Genomic DNA, 17,748 nt, shown 5'->3' with positions numbered 1-17,748 from the left:
GGTTTGTCAGCAAGAAAGTGGAAAAAATATTTTCCTTTGGTATCAAACAAAGTTTCATTTGCATGGTTGCACGGCAAAAAGCACCACGGTGAAGAATTATTCCTTTTTTTTCATTAGTGGCCTTTCTAACAGGCTGAGGTATTCAAAGAGTATAAGGTGAGAGATAAAGAGGTCAACAGCGGTTTAACACTTTGGTTCAAGCAAGGCACTCGTCCTATGAGTTTACAAAGTTTGCAACATGTTTGCCTAGAGCTTTATTATTATCGTCAATATAACCAGTAGTAGCAGTTGTCGTAAGAGTAGTATTCATAAGACTATTATCACTATTATTAAGAATGAAGACATGTTTGCACACTGAGTGAAGGTTGAGAAAGGGGAAGGTGGAAGGTATTTAAGAAGGAGAATGAGTTCCCTTTCCAGACCAAGGCCGTGCATGAAAAATCTTTGGTATTCTTTGGTATCATCAATGTGATTAAAATCACCAATGGAAATTGAGTGAGGTAGCGTCTTTGGTTCACACTATAAATAGTAGATCTTTACACACTTTTTTCTTTTTTTTCTTTTTTTTTTTAACACATGGAAGTAGCTATTCCTTACTGTTTGCGTCTTTGTCTTTAGGAAATAGTTACCAAATGTATTGTAAAGCTAACCACACCACAATAATAAACCAGAAGGCCAAGCAAAGTCTCAAAATTGGCCTCTGGGCCTTTGAATGCACCCTAAACACAGCTAGATAGAAAAAGGATAAGTGCTTTCTCTTTGTTTGCTAAATGCATAGTTTTCATCCTTATGTACAAAGGAGCAGAAAGAGGAGGAGGAGAGGAGAAAAAGAAGAAGGAGGAAGTACCATCTTTGTTGGGAAAGAAATACCTTCTTTGAGACTTGGGCAAGGAGAAGTGTCCTAGGATTCTTTGGTATAACAAGATAAGCCATGTTTTCTTGCCATCCAAGGCAGAATGCCCAGTGATGTTGAAGCCTGATTCTGAAGTACTTCTTAGGGCCTGACCCTGCTCACAATAAGCCAAACTGTGAACCTTCAGAATATTGAGTAGCGGGTAACTCCACGAGCAATCTCAGTGAATTCAATAGACCATTCATGGAGCAAGATTCCACTCAATATGGGTAAGCGTGGGTACATTGAAGTCAACTGGAATTTTGCCATTGACTTCAAAATGAACTGGAATGAGCCCCAGACAACAACCCCTATTGTAGGAGCTCTCATTTTACTTTTGCCCTGAATAAGGACAGTAGGATGAGGCCCTTGGACAGCAATGTGGGAGCAAAAAAGCAGCCATGATGCTTTTTTTTTTTTTCGAAATCTGATAATGTAGTTTATGATGTGGATGGATTAAAACTTTCAACCTCAATTGCCACCCTCTCTCACGGGTCATTACGGGAATTTTTGGATGCACTTCGAAAACTGAGGGCATATTCACACTCCTAACCCGCAAGAGGTGTTTAACTGAACTTTAATTGAAGCTCAGTTTTTTTGGTGTTTCCAAACTTTTTCCACTATGCTTCCTTTCAGAATTGTTTTGTCACTTAGGTCCTGAGCCAGTGGCTCAGTGGAAATTTATGAGTCTAATGCTAACTTCCATTCTTCCAGGAAATCTTTGGGTGAAATCCTAGCCCCACTGAAGTCAATAGCAAGACTTCCATTGACTTCAGTGGACCAGGCTTTTGTCTTTTACATAGAAGTTTAAGCACAACTTTGGGGAAAAAAATCACCTTCATGGATGGTCATTAGTAAAGACAAGAAATAATAAAAATCTGGGTGCACCAAATGATCAGTGTCAGTGCAAGGGAGCAGTATCCTGAGGGCTAGAATAATTTGATAATCAGGTTGAAGGTTTTCATATTTATTTTGCTTCATATTTAGAAACTAACTAAAGAGAAGTGTGTGTTCTCTCTATATTCAAAGTGTGATCTGCATATTGCTTAGGGGAAGAGGGACTTTGTTCTTAATGGCTTATAAAAACAAAAGGGTTAATAATGCTTTGACATAGGCAAGCTACTTTTAGGCTTTAACTTGTGCATCTATTTGTGTGTGTGTGTGTACACATATGTACATAGCAAGAGATCCTGAAATTGCATATTGGGTGCAAAGTCAATGCTGGTATGAAAGTTCTTTGGTTTCAGCAAATAGTCTCAAGACACGTTACAATGGAAATACGAAAAAATGTGGTAATGTACCTTGAATTTCCCTGCATTTTTAAATGCTCAAGTTTTAAATAAATAAGGCTTTCTTTCTAAATTATAAGTAGAGTTACAAAGCAGTGTTTTCCTGGAGAAAGCTAAATGTTAATTATGGTTGTCCTTTTCAATGTTACATTAATGAGACTGCATTTATAAGATACCTTAAATGTGAGGTTATGTCTTATGAACTTTTCCACTTCAATTATGTCTAGTTGGAAACAGAACTTTTTAAAAGAAATCTTGCTAGAATTTAAGGTAAACTAGAGAGTCTAATATTCATAGATCATATTTCATTAGACAATTGCATTTCCAGTTTTTAAAAAATAAATTTAACATAGGAAAATTATTGAATAATATTTAGGGACAAATATCCTGTTCTCATTTAATATTGTTTTAAGAAGGAGAAATTTCAGCTGAATTTTAAAATAACTATTTGTATCTTCAGCTGGATAGCCTGAAACTTGACCAAACATGGTTGACTTGGGAAATAGATGCTGCTGCAAAGTTGCCTAATTTCTGAGTCTTTAGCATTTTAAATGGACTTTATCACAAGAAAATAGAACTGGACATGATAATTTGTGTTGGATTCTAGTTTACCTTGAATTTTTTTCAAGTGAAGGGTATAAGTAAGATTTACAGATTTCTTGTCCTGTCAATGGGATGTATTTACTCTCTTTAAAATTTGGTAAGCTTAGGAGTTTTTCTATAGTAATTTGAAATACCAGTTAGAGATCTAACAGGCACATGTAAAAAGTCTTTCCCTCTCTGCACTAGAATTTTATATACAGATGTTGCACTGTTTTCCTTTTGATTTTAGAATGGAACAATTTCAGTTCTCTGAAAATTTAGATAGCAACAGAGCACTTAAAGCTTTTCAACTACAAATTGTAAACTATTTCATGCATTTTCCTGGCTAACAGACATGCAAGAAAGAATGTACTGAAATATACACTTAGCCTAGTAAGCAGATACAAATCTACAAAACAAAAGGATAGATCCTGTTTTTGCAGAATTCCATAGAAGTTTTATGGCTGACTTCATAATGTGCACCCTCCTGCTGCCTGCCAAAAAAAAGAAAAAGCACTACTGTAATCATGGAGCTGCTCCCACCAAAATCAAAAGGAGTTTTGCCATAATCTTCAATGGAAAAAGAATTTGGTCCCCCAAGCATGTTCTGCTATACAGCTCCTGTTCCCTCTTTCATTAATAGCATAGACTTCAATGGCAATGGGGCAGAATTGGATCCGATACATTTGTTCATATTTTTAATTTTTGTGTACAAAATGAATGACATAGATGGGAATTGAACATTTGGAATATAGATGATATTGCTGGGATATATATAGAAAATATATTGATAGGGAAAGATGGTCTTTTGACATCCTTCAAGCAAAGGAGCTTTCAGCAATATCAGCCAGGGACAGTGTTATTAAAGTTAGCAGATATGGCAAATCATTTGTAAAGGCAATGTCCTCCTCCTTTTGAAGCCAAGGTCCAAACTCTCATGGACTCTAGTGGGAGCAGGGTCCTAGTGTCAGCATCTGTGCTATGACACTGTGACCTTAGCTGCTACTCCTAAAATGACATTCTTTCTTGCCAGTCATGGAAACAAATATTAAAGTGGTTTAATAATTGCAAATAGCAGTCTTGATTACAGGTTTTATGTGTTATACAGTTAGCTTAGTCTATACCTATAACTCTACATAGTATTTTGTGTAAAAATAGCTTTGGAATATTAAAATCATTGCAATAAAATACCTGCAATATAATATTAAATGTATTCTTTGGTAGTTAGTTGATTTTTTTAAATGAATGGAATATTGTTTCACTTTTTTAAAAATCTGAATGTTCCTTAACAAACAAAGAGAATGCACTGGTTTAGGTATCATTCAAAATTTCTTTGCGTAGTTTGAACTTGTGTCCAGGTGTTGCACCAGTTAAGTTCAAACAATAAAACAGCAAAAATCACACTACCGTTCAGTGAATTCAGACGACTCCATCCTATGTTGGTCATGTTATAACACAACCTTTTCTGAAGACAAGCCCTGACTAAGTCCCTAACCACTGGTGTGTATACAGTACGGATACACCCCTACACCTTCATGGCAATATCTGTGGAAATGAAGAGCCATATCTGAAAAGATGTCCATTCAATGACAAGAAATCACTATGCTCCAAACCACTAAACAAGCCAAATACGGTGAAAATGATCATGGATGAAGGTGTAAGACCAGTGGTTTCTTTCTCTTCACTCTGGTTTTTCGGTTTGTTTCTTTACTTTTTTTGCAAGTCGTCATCCTCCTTAAGTGTGTCTCAGAACAAAGTCATAATGCAGGTGAAGTAAGTCTTTGGTTTCTTTGGACTTATAAATAACTTTTTTTATTTCAAATAGTTCTCAGTATAAACCTGCTATCTTGAGGTCCTGCTCTTTATTTATTTATTTTTAAAGCTTTTCCACCGAGGTTTAGTTTGTGGTTACTCCTTCATGCTTTGGTACAAGTGCTTGATGAAGATGATGAATTGCCTGAATTGGAGCTGCCCTCGTCTTGCCACTTATCCAGACTCCTCCTCCGTGCATTCATGAAAAAGTTGCTGACGGTGCTCAGCTCCAACCCTAGCTGCTGGGAAATGGTGATTTGTAATTCTTTGGATGGACGCTTATTTTCCTTGAATATTGCATGTAGAGTTCGACGCTGGACATCTGTGAAGACCAACCGAGGCTTTTTGGGTGTATTCCCTCTATCTTTCCCATGTTCTTGCTCTTTCCTCTTGCATGCTGCAATAAAGCAAAGGGGGTGTTAGAGCTTGGACTGAGAGCACATTGGTGAAAAAGCAGCTAATGCAATAAATAAGAAAGTTGGAAATAAAGTTGGGTCAGATCTGTCTGTAGTCAGCTCCCCCTGGACTTATCTATATTCACTTATTTATACATAAATGAGTTTGTGTTGGTGTAGTTTACATGCTAAAATGCTACAGAAAGGTGTAAGAGAGGGCATGGCATGTTTTCCATGAAGTTGTACATTCTTACATCCGCCCACAAGTTCATTTTTTCTACAACTTATTTAACTCATCTCAAACGGTCCTTTGGAGTGTGAATTACAGATTCAACTTATCTAATCTGGAACTCTCTCGTCCAGTAAACTCTGTAATCGGGCATGATTTTAGTTAGCCAGATGACCACTTATCGTGGGTGTGATCAAGTTTCCTGTGGTTCCATAAAGTTTGTTTACAGCCACCAGTCCTGGCTCGCAGTGTTCTGCACTGTTATTTAGCTGCGATTTACCCCTAAATGTCTTCTAAATGCCCAATAAGCAATGGAAGTGTTGGTAATGTGCTAGACAATACTGACAACCCATCGTCCAGCAAATTCTCTTGTGTGGCACCAGTCAGTCCTGAGGATGCCAGATGAGAGAGATTCAATCTATAGTAGACTCCCTTACACTCAGGTGCAATGGAGCAAATTCAAGTCAACCTTTAACACATTTTTATCTTTCTTTTTTGACTGTCGTTCCATTTTCTGTAACATGTTTTTTATTGTCAGAGTAATGAAGAACAGCAAGGAAAAAGGGTTTAATTGTGGTCCTGCAAGTCTGGACAATTATATATTTTAAACAAAATAAACTACAATGTGACATGCAGAATGCTGACCCAGTATATCTTGATTACAACATTTCCATATAATTTAATCTCTCTTTTCCTTCTCATTTTTGGTGTTCTTTTAGTGTGTTTTTAAAACTGAATATAGCACTTGTGGTGGTGCTGTATTGAAAGACCTGGAGATTATCCACTGGAAAAAGGTGAAGGGACAGTCGGGTTACAAGGTTTTCTTTCATTCGCCAGCAATTATACCTCATCACTGAGCCGAGGGGCCACTTCTAAAGATAAAACCCACTGCAGAAGCAGTGAGTGAGCAGACAGCCAGTGGGGAGGGTGGATAGAGCAGCATCAGTGACGGCACTGTCCCCCAATGCCCAATGAGGGTTGACTTCATGCTTACATGCCTATGGAGTCTGGGTCTTCACTGATCAGACACAACTGTGAGAGGGGTGTTGAAGTGGTGGTGCCCATTCAGTCCTCACCTCTGCTGAGCTCAGTGCCAACTGTGCAGATTGTGGACCCCATGGCCACTCACGCCCTTCGCATTGGACTGAGGGGATCAAATTACTCCACAAAGGCCTCCAGATATCTTGTGTAGTGTCAGTCCCAGCAATTCATGCATGAGGCAGGGGGTGAGGGCATTTCAGCTCTCTCAGCAGTGACGTTTGTGAAGCAGTTACTTACCAACATTTACTCCCGTTGCAGCATTTTTGCTAGGTTATGACACATGAGTCAAATGGCCAAAGATTCAGAAATAACATTTTTATAACTGTTTTGATCTGAAGCAGGGGTGTGGAAATGGGGGTGGCAAGCCACCCCTGGGGGGCGTGAAATTTCACAAGCAGGCGCAGTACAACCAGCTGCTGGGTGTCAGGCTCATCCACCTCATTAGAAATGTTGAACTATGTCACTGTTTTAGTGTACGTGTATTCACATTTATATACCGATTAATAAAATGTTTACGTCCTACAGACTTATTTTCTTACTTTTTTTCTTCCATTCGAACATAACTGCATGTGAATGAGGCAGTTTGGAAGATGCTTATGAGGCGCTGACATGAATATGCAGTGCCTTATTAGCATAATGGCAGCCATGTGCGATTCGAAAGTGCTGCTTTTGGAATGCATGCTGCCTGTGTAGATGGGCGCCTTTCGACAAGACCCCCCCAACTTTGAAATACACTTCTTAAATAGGAAGAAGGGCCTTTCAAAGTCAGGGGGATCCTTTCAAAAGGCCCTCATCTACATGGGTGGCATGCGTTCTGGAAGTGGCCCTTTCGAATCGAGTGTGGCCGCCATGTTTATGCTAATGAGGTGGTGCATATTCATATCAGCATCTCTTTATCATCTTCTGAACTGCCTCATTAACATGCCCCCTCTGAAAGGAGGGGGCTGTGTAGATATAGCCTGAGAGAAAGTTATTCATTCATAAGAAACCATTTCATTTCCTCAAGACACCCTCCCCCCACATCTAACTTGTGAATGATTGCACAAATCCTGACCTGTGCACAAACACACTGTTCACAGATGAAACAATCATACGTTATGATTTGTCCTGCTTGGACAAACAGTGGACTGAAGGCCAATATTTAACATTCTTCGTTCAGAATCTCAACCAGTTAGACACACAGCAGTAAATGCAGAGTTTGTTTACCTGCACAGATAAACCTCCTAGTTCTAGGCCAAAACAGTCATAGGGTAGTCCCCTAGAATCCTGAAGAACAGTAGAAAATAACCATGCAATTACAAATCCGCCTTCTAAAGTATTCTTTGATTTAGAAGGTTAACAATGTTAATTTGGATAGTGTGGATTAGAGGATTGACAATTAATCTGATCAGAAGATAATAAGGTTCTTGTCCCAGAATCAGGCTCCACAGAATATACAAAGGACCCCTGGGGTAAGACAGGATTAACTTCATTAAGAGATATGGAATAGTAATCAAATAGCAATCAAATGGTAAAATAAATCAGGGTTACAAAGGCAGTATTATTACTCTAAAGATACATATGGTTTTGTATTCTCTAAAACGTTAAGTAATATACTCCCACCCCTCCTTGACAAGCTGGTGGTAAGAGGCAAAGGACCAGCCTCACCTTTGGCATGCCAAGACAGTTCAGGTCTATGTTCTTCAAATCTGGAGTGGGAGGCATTGAACTTAGAAGAAGCTAAAGCTAAGAGGTATTAAAGATCACTTAGTTTACAAAAGCTTGTAAATTATAGGCTACAGAAGCTTGATGTCTTCTTGTTCTCTATGATTCCATCTCAGACAAGTTATGATGCCTTATTAATTCCCTAGAAAATGGATTTGAAAATACCTCGTTCCTGAGGACCTCTGCATTTGCATGAGGCCTGAGGTCCTCAAAACCTATCGCTGCGGCGAACACAGGGATCCAAAAAGTTTAAGATACTGGGGAGAAAACATGAAATGTTAAAATGGGGATAAAAGAACAAATACATATCTGTCACCTTCCAAACTGTCAGAAAATCCTTCTCCAGCCCTAGCACAGGCAACATTTCAATCTAGAACTGAACTCAAAACCCAGCTTTTACCTCAAGGCTGTTACCAATCCTCCAAAGTTCATTTGATTTTGTTCAGTTAGCCGAACGCTCCTCTCCTCGGCTCCACGCTAATTAAAATGACACAAAGTACCTAATGCTGTACAATATTGTGGATTGGATTAGACCTATCACCTAATACACCATCAGACCGGCCAACAAAACAATAATCTCATCGTTTACCTGCCTCTCTCCACAGATCAACCCCCATCCAAGTTGTACGTTTTGCAGACTGGCAGGACAATCGAGAAATCCAGCATGGATCCAGCATGGATCAGGAAGGGAGCATATTCTAAAGCCAGGGAACTCTCATGGAAATCATGTGACAGAAACATCCTAATTTCCAGCTGAGAAAACACTATTCCTGGTGTTTCCTCCGATCTCTTCAGAGAAGGTGACATCTTTTCAGTTGCAGGCTTCCCACAAAAGTGATACAAACTATATCACAGTTTCTTCTCTGATATCCTTACCTCTTGATCCCTTTTTAAAGGGGGCTCTGCTCCAAAAATAAGCCAGTTAAAATGTTCCCCAGATGGCCAGTACTAACTGAATGAGCAGCGGTTCAATAGCTTGTGTTACCCTGGTTACTTATGGTGTGGCCCTATGCTTTATTTACTGCACACTATTCAAATCCTCACTGGATATGAAATGTTTAATTACCTTGTTGACTTTTATTTTCACAACACCCCTGTGATGGAGATGTACCGTCCCCCTTCTACAGTCAGGGCTGGCACCTGGGGGATATGACTGGTGCCAAATAAGAAAATTTGCTGAACCACAGGTCATAAGAACATAAGAACGGCCACACTGGGTCAGACCAAAGGTCCGTCTAGCCCAGTATCCTGTCTGCTGACAGTAGCCAATGGCTGGTGTCCCAGAGGAGGTGAACTGAAGACAATGATCACGCAATGTGTCTCCTGCCATCCATCTCCCGCCTTCGAGAAAAGGCTAGGCACCATACCTTACCCCTTGCTCATAGCCATCTATGGACCTAACCTCCAAATATTTATTGAGCTCTTTTTTAAACTCTGTTAGAGTCCTGGCCTTCACAGCGTCCTCTGGTAAGGAGTTCCACAGGTTGACTGTGCGCTGTGTGAAGAAAAACTTCCTTTTATTAGTTTTGAACCTGCTACCCATTAATTTCATTTGAGCTGTGTCTACACGTGCACGCTACTTCGAAGTAGCGGCACCAACTTCGAAATAGCGCCCGTCACGTCTACACGTGTTGGGCGCTATTTCGAAGTTGAAATCGACGTTAGGCGGCGAGACGTCGAAGTCGCTAACCCCATGAGGGGATGGGAATAGCGCCCTACTTCGACGTTCAACATCGAAGTAGGGACGTATAGACGATCCGCGTCCTGCAACATCGAAATAGCGGGGTCCTCCATGGCGGCCATCAGCTGGGGGGTTGAGAGATACTCTCTCTCCAGCCCTTGCGGGGCTCTGTGGTCACCGTGGGCAGCAGCCCTTAGCCCAGGGCTTCTGGCTGCTGCTGCTGCAGCTGGGGGTCCGTGCTGCATATACAGGGTCTGCAACTAGTTGTTGGCTCTGTGTATCTTGCACTGTTTAATGAAAGTGTGTCTGGGAGGGGCCCTTTAAGGGAGCGACTTGCTGTTGAGTCCGCCCCGTGACCCTGTCTGCAGCTGTGCCTGGCTCCCTTATTTCAATGTGTGCTACTTTGGCGTGTAGACGTTCCCTCGCTGTGCCTATTTCGATGTTGGGCTGAGCAACGTCGAAGTTGAACATCGACGTTGCCAGCCCTGGAGGACGTGTAGACGTTATTCATCGAAATAGCCTATTTCGATGTCGCAACATCGAAATAAGCTATTTCGAAGTTGGGTGCATGTGTAGACGTAGCCTTGGTGTCCTCTAGTTCTTATATTATGGGAACAAGTAAATAACTTTTCTGTATTCACTTTCTCCACACCAGTCATGATTTTATATACCTCTGTCACATCGCCCCTCAGTCTCCTCTCTTCTAGACTGAAAAGTCCCAGTCTCTCTAGCCTCTCCTCATACGGGACCCTTTCCAAACCCTTAATCATTTTAGTTGCCCTTTTCTGAACCTTTTCTAATGCCAATATATCTTTTTTGAGGTGAGGAGACCACATCTGCATGCAGTACTCAAGATGTGGGCGTACCATAGTTTTATAGAGGGGAAGTAAGATATTCTTTGTCTTATTTTCTATCCCTTTTGTAATTATTCCTAACATCCTATTTGCTTTACTGACTGCTGCTGCACACTGCGTGGATGTTTTCAGAGAACTATCCACTATAATTCCAAGATCCCTTTGCTGATCTGTTGTAGCTAAATTTGCCCCCATCACATTGTATGTATAATTAGGGTTATTTTTCCCAATGTGCATTACTTTACACTTACCCACATTAAATTTCATTTGCCGTTTTGCTGCCCAATCACTCAGTTTGCTGAGATCTTTTTGAAGTTCTTCACAGTCTGCTTTGGTTTTGACTATCCTGAACAGTTTGGTGTCATCTGCAAACTTTGCCACCTCACTGCTTACCACTTTCTCTAGATCATTGATGAATAAGTTGAACAAGATTGGTCCCAGGACTGACCCTTGGGGAACGCCACTAGTCACCCCTCTCCATTGTGAAATTTTACCATTTATTCCTACCCTTTGTTTCCTGTCTTTTAACCAGTTCCCAATCCATGAAAGGATCTTTTCTCCTATCCCATGACCACCTAATTTACATAACAGCCCTTGGTGAGGGACTGTGTCAAAGGCTTTCTGGAAATCTAAGTATACTATGTCTATTGGATCCCCCGTCTGCATGCTTGTTAACCCCTTCAAAGAATTCTAATAGACTAGCAAGACACGACTTCCCTTTACAGAAACCAGGTCAGCATTGTCTAGCACATTTCCAACACTTCCACAGCTTACTGGGCTCTTGGAAGATATGTAGGGGTACATTAGAGCTAAATAACAGCACAGAACAGTGACAGCCAGGACTGGTGGCTGTAAACAAACTTCATGGGACCACAGGAGACTTGGACACACCCATGAGAAGTGGTCATCCAGCTACTAAAACCATGCTGGATTATGGATGTTGACAGACAAGAGTGCCGGACTAGAGAGCTTCAACCTGTAGCTACATATATGTGGTCTGAAGAAGCTGTGAAAGGTTAAATCACCATCTCGCTCCTTCCCTTCCCAGAGGTGATCTGCCCACCAAAGAAAGAAAAAGAGAGGGTCTGGACACAGAACTGGCATGAATTCTTCTTGTTCCTCTCCAGTCCCACCCAAGGAGTGGGTGCTAGTCTCTTCTTTCCCTTCTTCTTGCCCTTGCACACTGGGCTGGTATTCCTGGGACAAGTTATCAGCCTTGCACACAACAGGTTTACATGGGCAAAGGGGTCATATACATTCTATACAGGTGCATAAACCAAGATCAGGATTTCTTTGTATTTCATTTGTGGTATTTTGCTTTGAAATCAAGACTGATTTAATTTTAAAAGAAAATCTATTTTCCAGTTCTGTGGGAAACTGCTGTTTTTGTGAGACTGCACTACAAAATCACTCGTGCCGTATTCAGCTCCTGGGAGCTTGGCAGTTTTGAAATTAGGGAAGTAAACTCTTTCCTGGATCTGTTGATCTTTGGGCATCCTGAAAGACTCACCTCTTCCCTCCAACCATTCAAGGTGGGGCCTGAGAGATATGGGGGATGATTAGATAAGAGGGGACCTGACATATTTATATTGCATCACAAAGGGTTAGCTGTATGAGATTTGTGTGCTTTTCATCCTTTATAACGTATCTTTTCAGAAAAGCCTGGCACTGTCTAGAGAGGTGCTTGCAAGAAATGTGTTACTGAAACTGGATGCTTGTGTTTTGAGGTGCTATGCAGACATAGGGCACCAGGGATTCAGAATCACAGAACACTGGAACGGACCTTAAGAGATCATTGAGTCCAGTCCCCTGCCCTCACAGCGGTGCCAAGAACTATCTTGACCATCCCTGATAGATGTCTATGTAACCTGCTCTTAAATATCTCCAGTGATGGAGATTCCACAACCTGTCTAGGCAATTTATTCCCGTGTTTCACCACCCTGACAGTTAGGAAGTTTTTCTTAACGTCCAACCTAAACCTCCCTTGCTGCAGTTTAAGCACTTAGTTCTCATTTGCTCAGCTTTCACCTGCTCCCACTGTGACATGTAGGGCCACAAAAGAACTCAACACCCCCCTTAATAAGTCCATGTGAAAATCTGGTCACTAATATTGATGCCTGAATAGGAACCAGGCACACCTGAAAATCTAATGTCCCTGTAAGCGTGGAGCTCTTCTGAAAAGTCAGGCTTTTGTGACAGATTCTGGCTTTAACTGAGCTGTTGGGATGGGCCCTTGTAAGAAATGAAAAAACAACCCCAAAGCAGTGATTTTATCTCATGGTGTAAAAGATTATTTTGTGTGATGCTTCATATTATTGATATGTTGCTGAAATGATATGTTAGCATTCACAGACTGCTGAGGCATGTTTTACCCAGTATTATATATTCCCATTAAAGGAAAACTCTCAGTAAATATTCATATAACCTTCTCCTTAACCATTTTTTCCAGATGAACCTTGTAACTGCAGATATACCAGCTATATCCCATACTTCTCCTGCCTACCACCACACATGGTACTGCTAGTGATGGATCTCTCATGTTATTAATTATTGTTGTTATTTGTATTTACTGTTATTTGTATTTACTGTAGCACCTAGAAATCCTAACCAAGATCAAGACCCCATTGTAGTAAGCACTTTACAAACAGAGTAAGACATAATCTGTCCCAAAGAACTTGCACTCTAACTAGACCAAGCAGGCAAAGGGAGAAATAAAAGGGAACACTGTTATCCCCATTTTACAGAATAGGAACTGAGATATAGGTACATTAGATGACTTCTCCAGGGTCACACACTGAATCTGTGGCAGAGCAACGAATTGAACACAGAACTCCTGAATCCCATTTCAGTAGCTTAACCACAATATCTTTTTTCTTTCCACTTCAGAAATGCAGGGTGAATTTTTACTGCCACTGACATAAGTAGAAATATCCTAAATCATAAAACAATGTTAAAAGTTGGGTGGACATTTTTGTCATAATTTTAAATACTTTTTCTTCCTTTCTGCATATTTGGTCCAAAAACATTACTGGACACTTCAACTATACTAAAAAGAAGTGCCTGGTGTTCATTGTAAAAATATGAACTCTTGTTCGGTCTGGGAAAATGTTTGTAAATATTTGGTATCGCTAGAAAACTGCAGCAGGGAAGTTTCATTAGCTGCACCAGCAGAGATCGTGATACAACAATGCACTTCAGCATGTGCTTAACTTTAAACACATAAGTACTCCCAACCTTAGTCAGCAAAGCACTTACATACTGATACATTGCCCTGTTGCTGACACTGCTATGGCCTTCTAAAGATAAAAACACATATGCCTTTGTTCACCAGAAGTGCAATGTGCTATTGTGGTCTGTCAATATTAGCCATGTCTACACGTGCACGCTACTTCGAAGTAGCGGCACTAACTTTGAAATAGCGCCCATCACGGCTACACGCGCCGGGCGCTATTTTGAAGTTAACTTCGACGTTAGGCGGCGAGACGTCAAAGCTGCTAACCCCATGAGGGGATAGGAATAGCGCCCTACTTCGACGTTCAACGTCGAAGTAGGGACCGTGTAGTCGTTGTGCGTCCCGCAACTATGAAATAGCGGGGTCCGCCACGGCGGCCATCAGCTGAGGGGTTGAGAGATGCTCTCTCTCCAGCCCCTGCAGGGCTCTATGGTCACCGTGGGCAGCAGCCCTTAGCCCAGGGCTTCTGGCTGCTGCTGCGGCAGCTGGGGATCCATGCTGCAGGCACAGGGTCTGCAACCAGTTGTCGGCTCTGTGTATCTTGTGTTGTTTAGTGCAGCTGTGTCTGGGAGGGGCCCTTTAAGGGAGCGGCTTGCTGTTGAGTCCGCCCTGTGACCCTGTCTGCAGCTGTGCCTGGCACCCTTATTTCGATGTGTGCTACTTTGGTGTGTAGACGTTCCCTCGCAGCGCCTATTTCGATGTGGTGCTGCGCAACGTCGAAGTTGAACATCGACATTGCCAGCCCTGGAGGACGTGTAGCCGTTATTCATCGAAATAGCCTATTTCGATGTTGCTACATCGATGTTGCTACATCGAAATAAGCTATTTCGATTTTGGCTTCACGTGTAGACGTAGCCATTGTGTCTAAACTTTCACCCTGATTGACCTAAAAAGTACATTAGAGAAAAAATGCACTTAAGCCCCTGAGTCAGCTAGCTTTAAACACGTGTGCTATTCCTTCCTATTTAGACAAGCATATACTTTAAATCTATAATTTTATAAACATTTAGATAATCTAACATGGTCTTCTGGGTCTCCAAGGGCTAGATCCAACTCCCAAGACAGTCAGAGGGAAGAGTGTTTTTATTTACTTCCATGGGAAACAGATCAGAATGAAAATTTCAGAAGTCCTTAAGACACTTAGGAGCCTAAATACCACAGGAAGCCACCCAAGTTACCCGCTTAGTTTGTAAGTTATTTGGGGCACATGCTGTTTTTAATTTCTGTGCCTTACACAGTATTCAGAGGATTGCTAGCACTGAGATTAAACAGAAGTGATAATGTATCGCAACACTAGGTTTTCCTTAAACTGGTTTTCTCTGTTCTATGGTCAATCAATTTTAATAATACATTGTAGCTCTCACCTTCCCAAGGCACACATGTAGGACATGGGGTGAAACAACTACTCCAAAAGGACGGTCCTTCAAAAGTGGGAGTGGAGGATGGCTGTTTTCTAACGAGTGTGATGGTAAATGAAATCTTTCACTTGGGTGTCACTAGTTAAACTCTAGTCTAAAGTAGTAGGAAAAGGAAGCAGGTGCAGCTCTCTCTGGACTGACAAATTAGACCCTTTCTGGATGATCACTGAGTTTTAATCTTCTGAACTGTTAATCCTGCCCCTTTATGAGCACTCTTAGTTTTATGTAGCAGAAAATAATACTAGAAATAATTTGGATTCATGGCTTGCACACATGCCTACCCAGAAGCAGCGTAAGGTTTCCAGCTGATTTTTACAAAACTAGACCAATCCTGAATTCACACGACTGCTTTAAATGTAAAACCATGGGAATGATGCGCTCTTGCAGATGATCACACTATGATGTAGCTTTCTATCTCAATGTAGGCACGTGTAGCATAGCTGGCTGTTCCCCCATGGCAGCCAAGAAAAAGAAAGGTGCCTTTTGTTTCTAGCATTGCCTGCAGCTGAGTGATACCCCTTGAGCTGCCATTTGAAAAGCTCTGAAAAAAGCCCGTTTAAGCAAAAGCAGCACAGAATACAGAAAGGAGTCACTTTGACTCCAACACTGTGTGTGTGGAGCTATGACAATGTAATATTATCAGCACCACAAGGAGACTTAAAAATCTATGGCTAAATCGTGGCCTCTTCTAGTCACCGCTATCTACCTCTGCACTGAGCAACAGATACTTTTGATACTTACACGTCTCCTGATACAGACCTCCATCAACCTATTTTCATTTCCTTTGTTCCTTTTAAGGTGCTGCGGGGACTGGACTGACTTAACTTGCCACGTCGGGTACATCTTTCATTAAGGCCTAGTTGCCTGTGAATGGTACAGAACTACCTACTGCCCGCTGAAATGGGAGCAAAGCCCCATTTGTCAATTCTCTTTTAAAACAAGGACTTGGTCAATTGTACCCCACACAGAGGGACTAACCTTCATCCCAGTAAAGTAAATGGCAAAGCTTCCACTGATTTCAAGCTCCACATGCAAACTCAGTCATGAAATTGAGATTTCTCAGTCTATGGGATGGGTGGTAGGAAAGGAGATAGCTTGTCCATTAGCACCAGGAGCTAAACTTTTCCGGGGGTCCAAAAGCCAAAACTGGAGTAGGCACACGTTGCACTGACTGCATGGCTGGCCTCTGAAGATCATCCCTAAAGGCAGATCTGACTTTTTAAAGTTTAAGAAAAAACAAAACAGAGCAATGTCCTCAGTGTGCACTTTCTGGAGAAACACAATTTCTCTCCATCTGTTATACCTCAAATGTGTGAACAAGAGCAACAACGTTCCTTTCCTTCTGAATTTTCAGCTCCTAGACACACAAACACAACACAATTGGCAAAAATCCAAAGGAAGCTGAGTTCTGCTGCAGAAAATTAAAAAAGAGACAACACCATGACTTCCACTTCACTGATGCTTCTGCTTCAGAAACTATAGCACCCAGGTTCCACATGGAGAACAGAAGAAGTAAAGGTTGGACGTCTCTGGTCTGGCTCCCTCTGGACCAGACTGGTTCCAAACAAGGGAATTTGCTGGACCACGGGTGGTCCCCTGCTGCCAGGTGCTCAGCAGTTCTGGCCCCTGCTGGGCTGCCCTGGCCTTGGCTCCCAGCCAAACCATGATGGCCTGGCTTCCAGCCTATCTGCAGCTGCCATTTTCAGGGCTCCTAGCCCTGCTGCGGTTGCCACCAGGGCCACTGTGGCAGCTGCCGTAGGGCTGGGAGCCAGACTGTGGCTTGCCATTTCCCCAGCTGCAGCACCTCAGTCATTCAGCTCCCTGGCTGCTCCCCAGCCCCCATGGAGGCTGCCTAGCTAATGCTGGGCTGCCGCTCTCCAACCCTAGTGGCAGCAACAGCATTGAGGGAGCTGCTCTAAACCATCTCTCCCAGCCATGGCCCACTGGCTGTCAGGCTCTCTGGTCCAGCAACTTCCAGGTCCTGCCAGACAAGAGAGTAATGGATTTCGGAGATACAACCCGTATATGGAAAAAGCGTGTACTGATTTCTGTGCAGAATCTTGCAGTCACAGGTGAGCTGGCACTGAAAGAAAAGTTGATCAGTCAGTGGCTAAAAACATTAACAGTAGTGACCAAGCTCTTTCAGACATAAAAATGTCACTCAATGAACAAGTCTCAAGTCCTCAACAACTGATAAATTGATGGATTCGGCAAATATTTTCATAAAGAGCTCTGCCCAAATGCATACATCACCAAGGGTGATTCCTCCCTCTGAGTGTAACACAACATGGCAGCTGAGTCTCTTTGTAAGACTCCCCCCAGTTCCGTCAATATCATAGCCCAATTCTGCCACTCAGCAAATAGAGAAACCAAAACATGCTGTTGGTTTACGTTTTGATGAATTGATTTATTTGCTTACTTTCTGAGATGCAACTGTATACAAATATACAGATACCAACACAACTGTATACAGATATATATGCAGATACACAGCTCTAAGGTGATTTCACATATCTAAGCATTTGTAATTTTGTTAAAAAGTAGACGTGTACTGGTGGGGCGATATAGTGCCTTTCACATCAAGGTGATAGGACATGTTTTCAGACTTGGCCCAGGTCA

At 41.8% G+C, this 17,748-nt stretch overlaps 1 protein-coding gene across 1 annotated transcript in view; it reads right to left on the bottom strand.

The window, feature by feature from the left end:
* Positions 1-4,679: 4,679 nt before the first annotated feature.
* ONECUT1 (one cut homeobox 1) overlaps positions 4,680-17,748 on the bottom strand; it is a 30,890-nt gene continuing 17,821 nt past the window's right edge. Inside the window, exon 2 of the mRNA XM_075007067.1 lies at positions 4,680-4,972. Within this exon, the coding sequence (XP_074863168.1) occupies positions 4,680-4,972 (293 nt within the window). The remainder of the gene's footprint in view (positions 4,973-17,748) is intronic.

The sequence above is a fragment of the Carettochelys insculpta genome, chromosome 12 (assembly GCF_033958435.1).
Source record: "Carettochelys insculpta isolate YL-2023 chromosome 12, ASM3395843v1, whole genome shotgun sequence".
NCBI lineage: Eukaryota > Metazoa > Chordata > Testudines > Carettochelyidae > Carettochelys > Carettochelys insculpta.
This window is presented reverse-complemented; position numbering and strand designations above follow the sequence as displayed.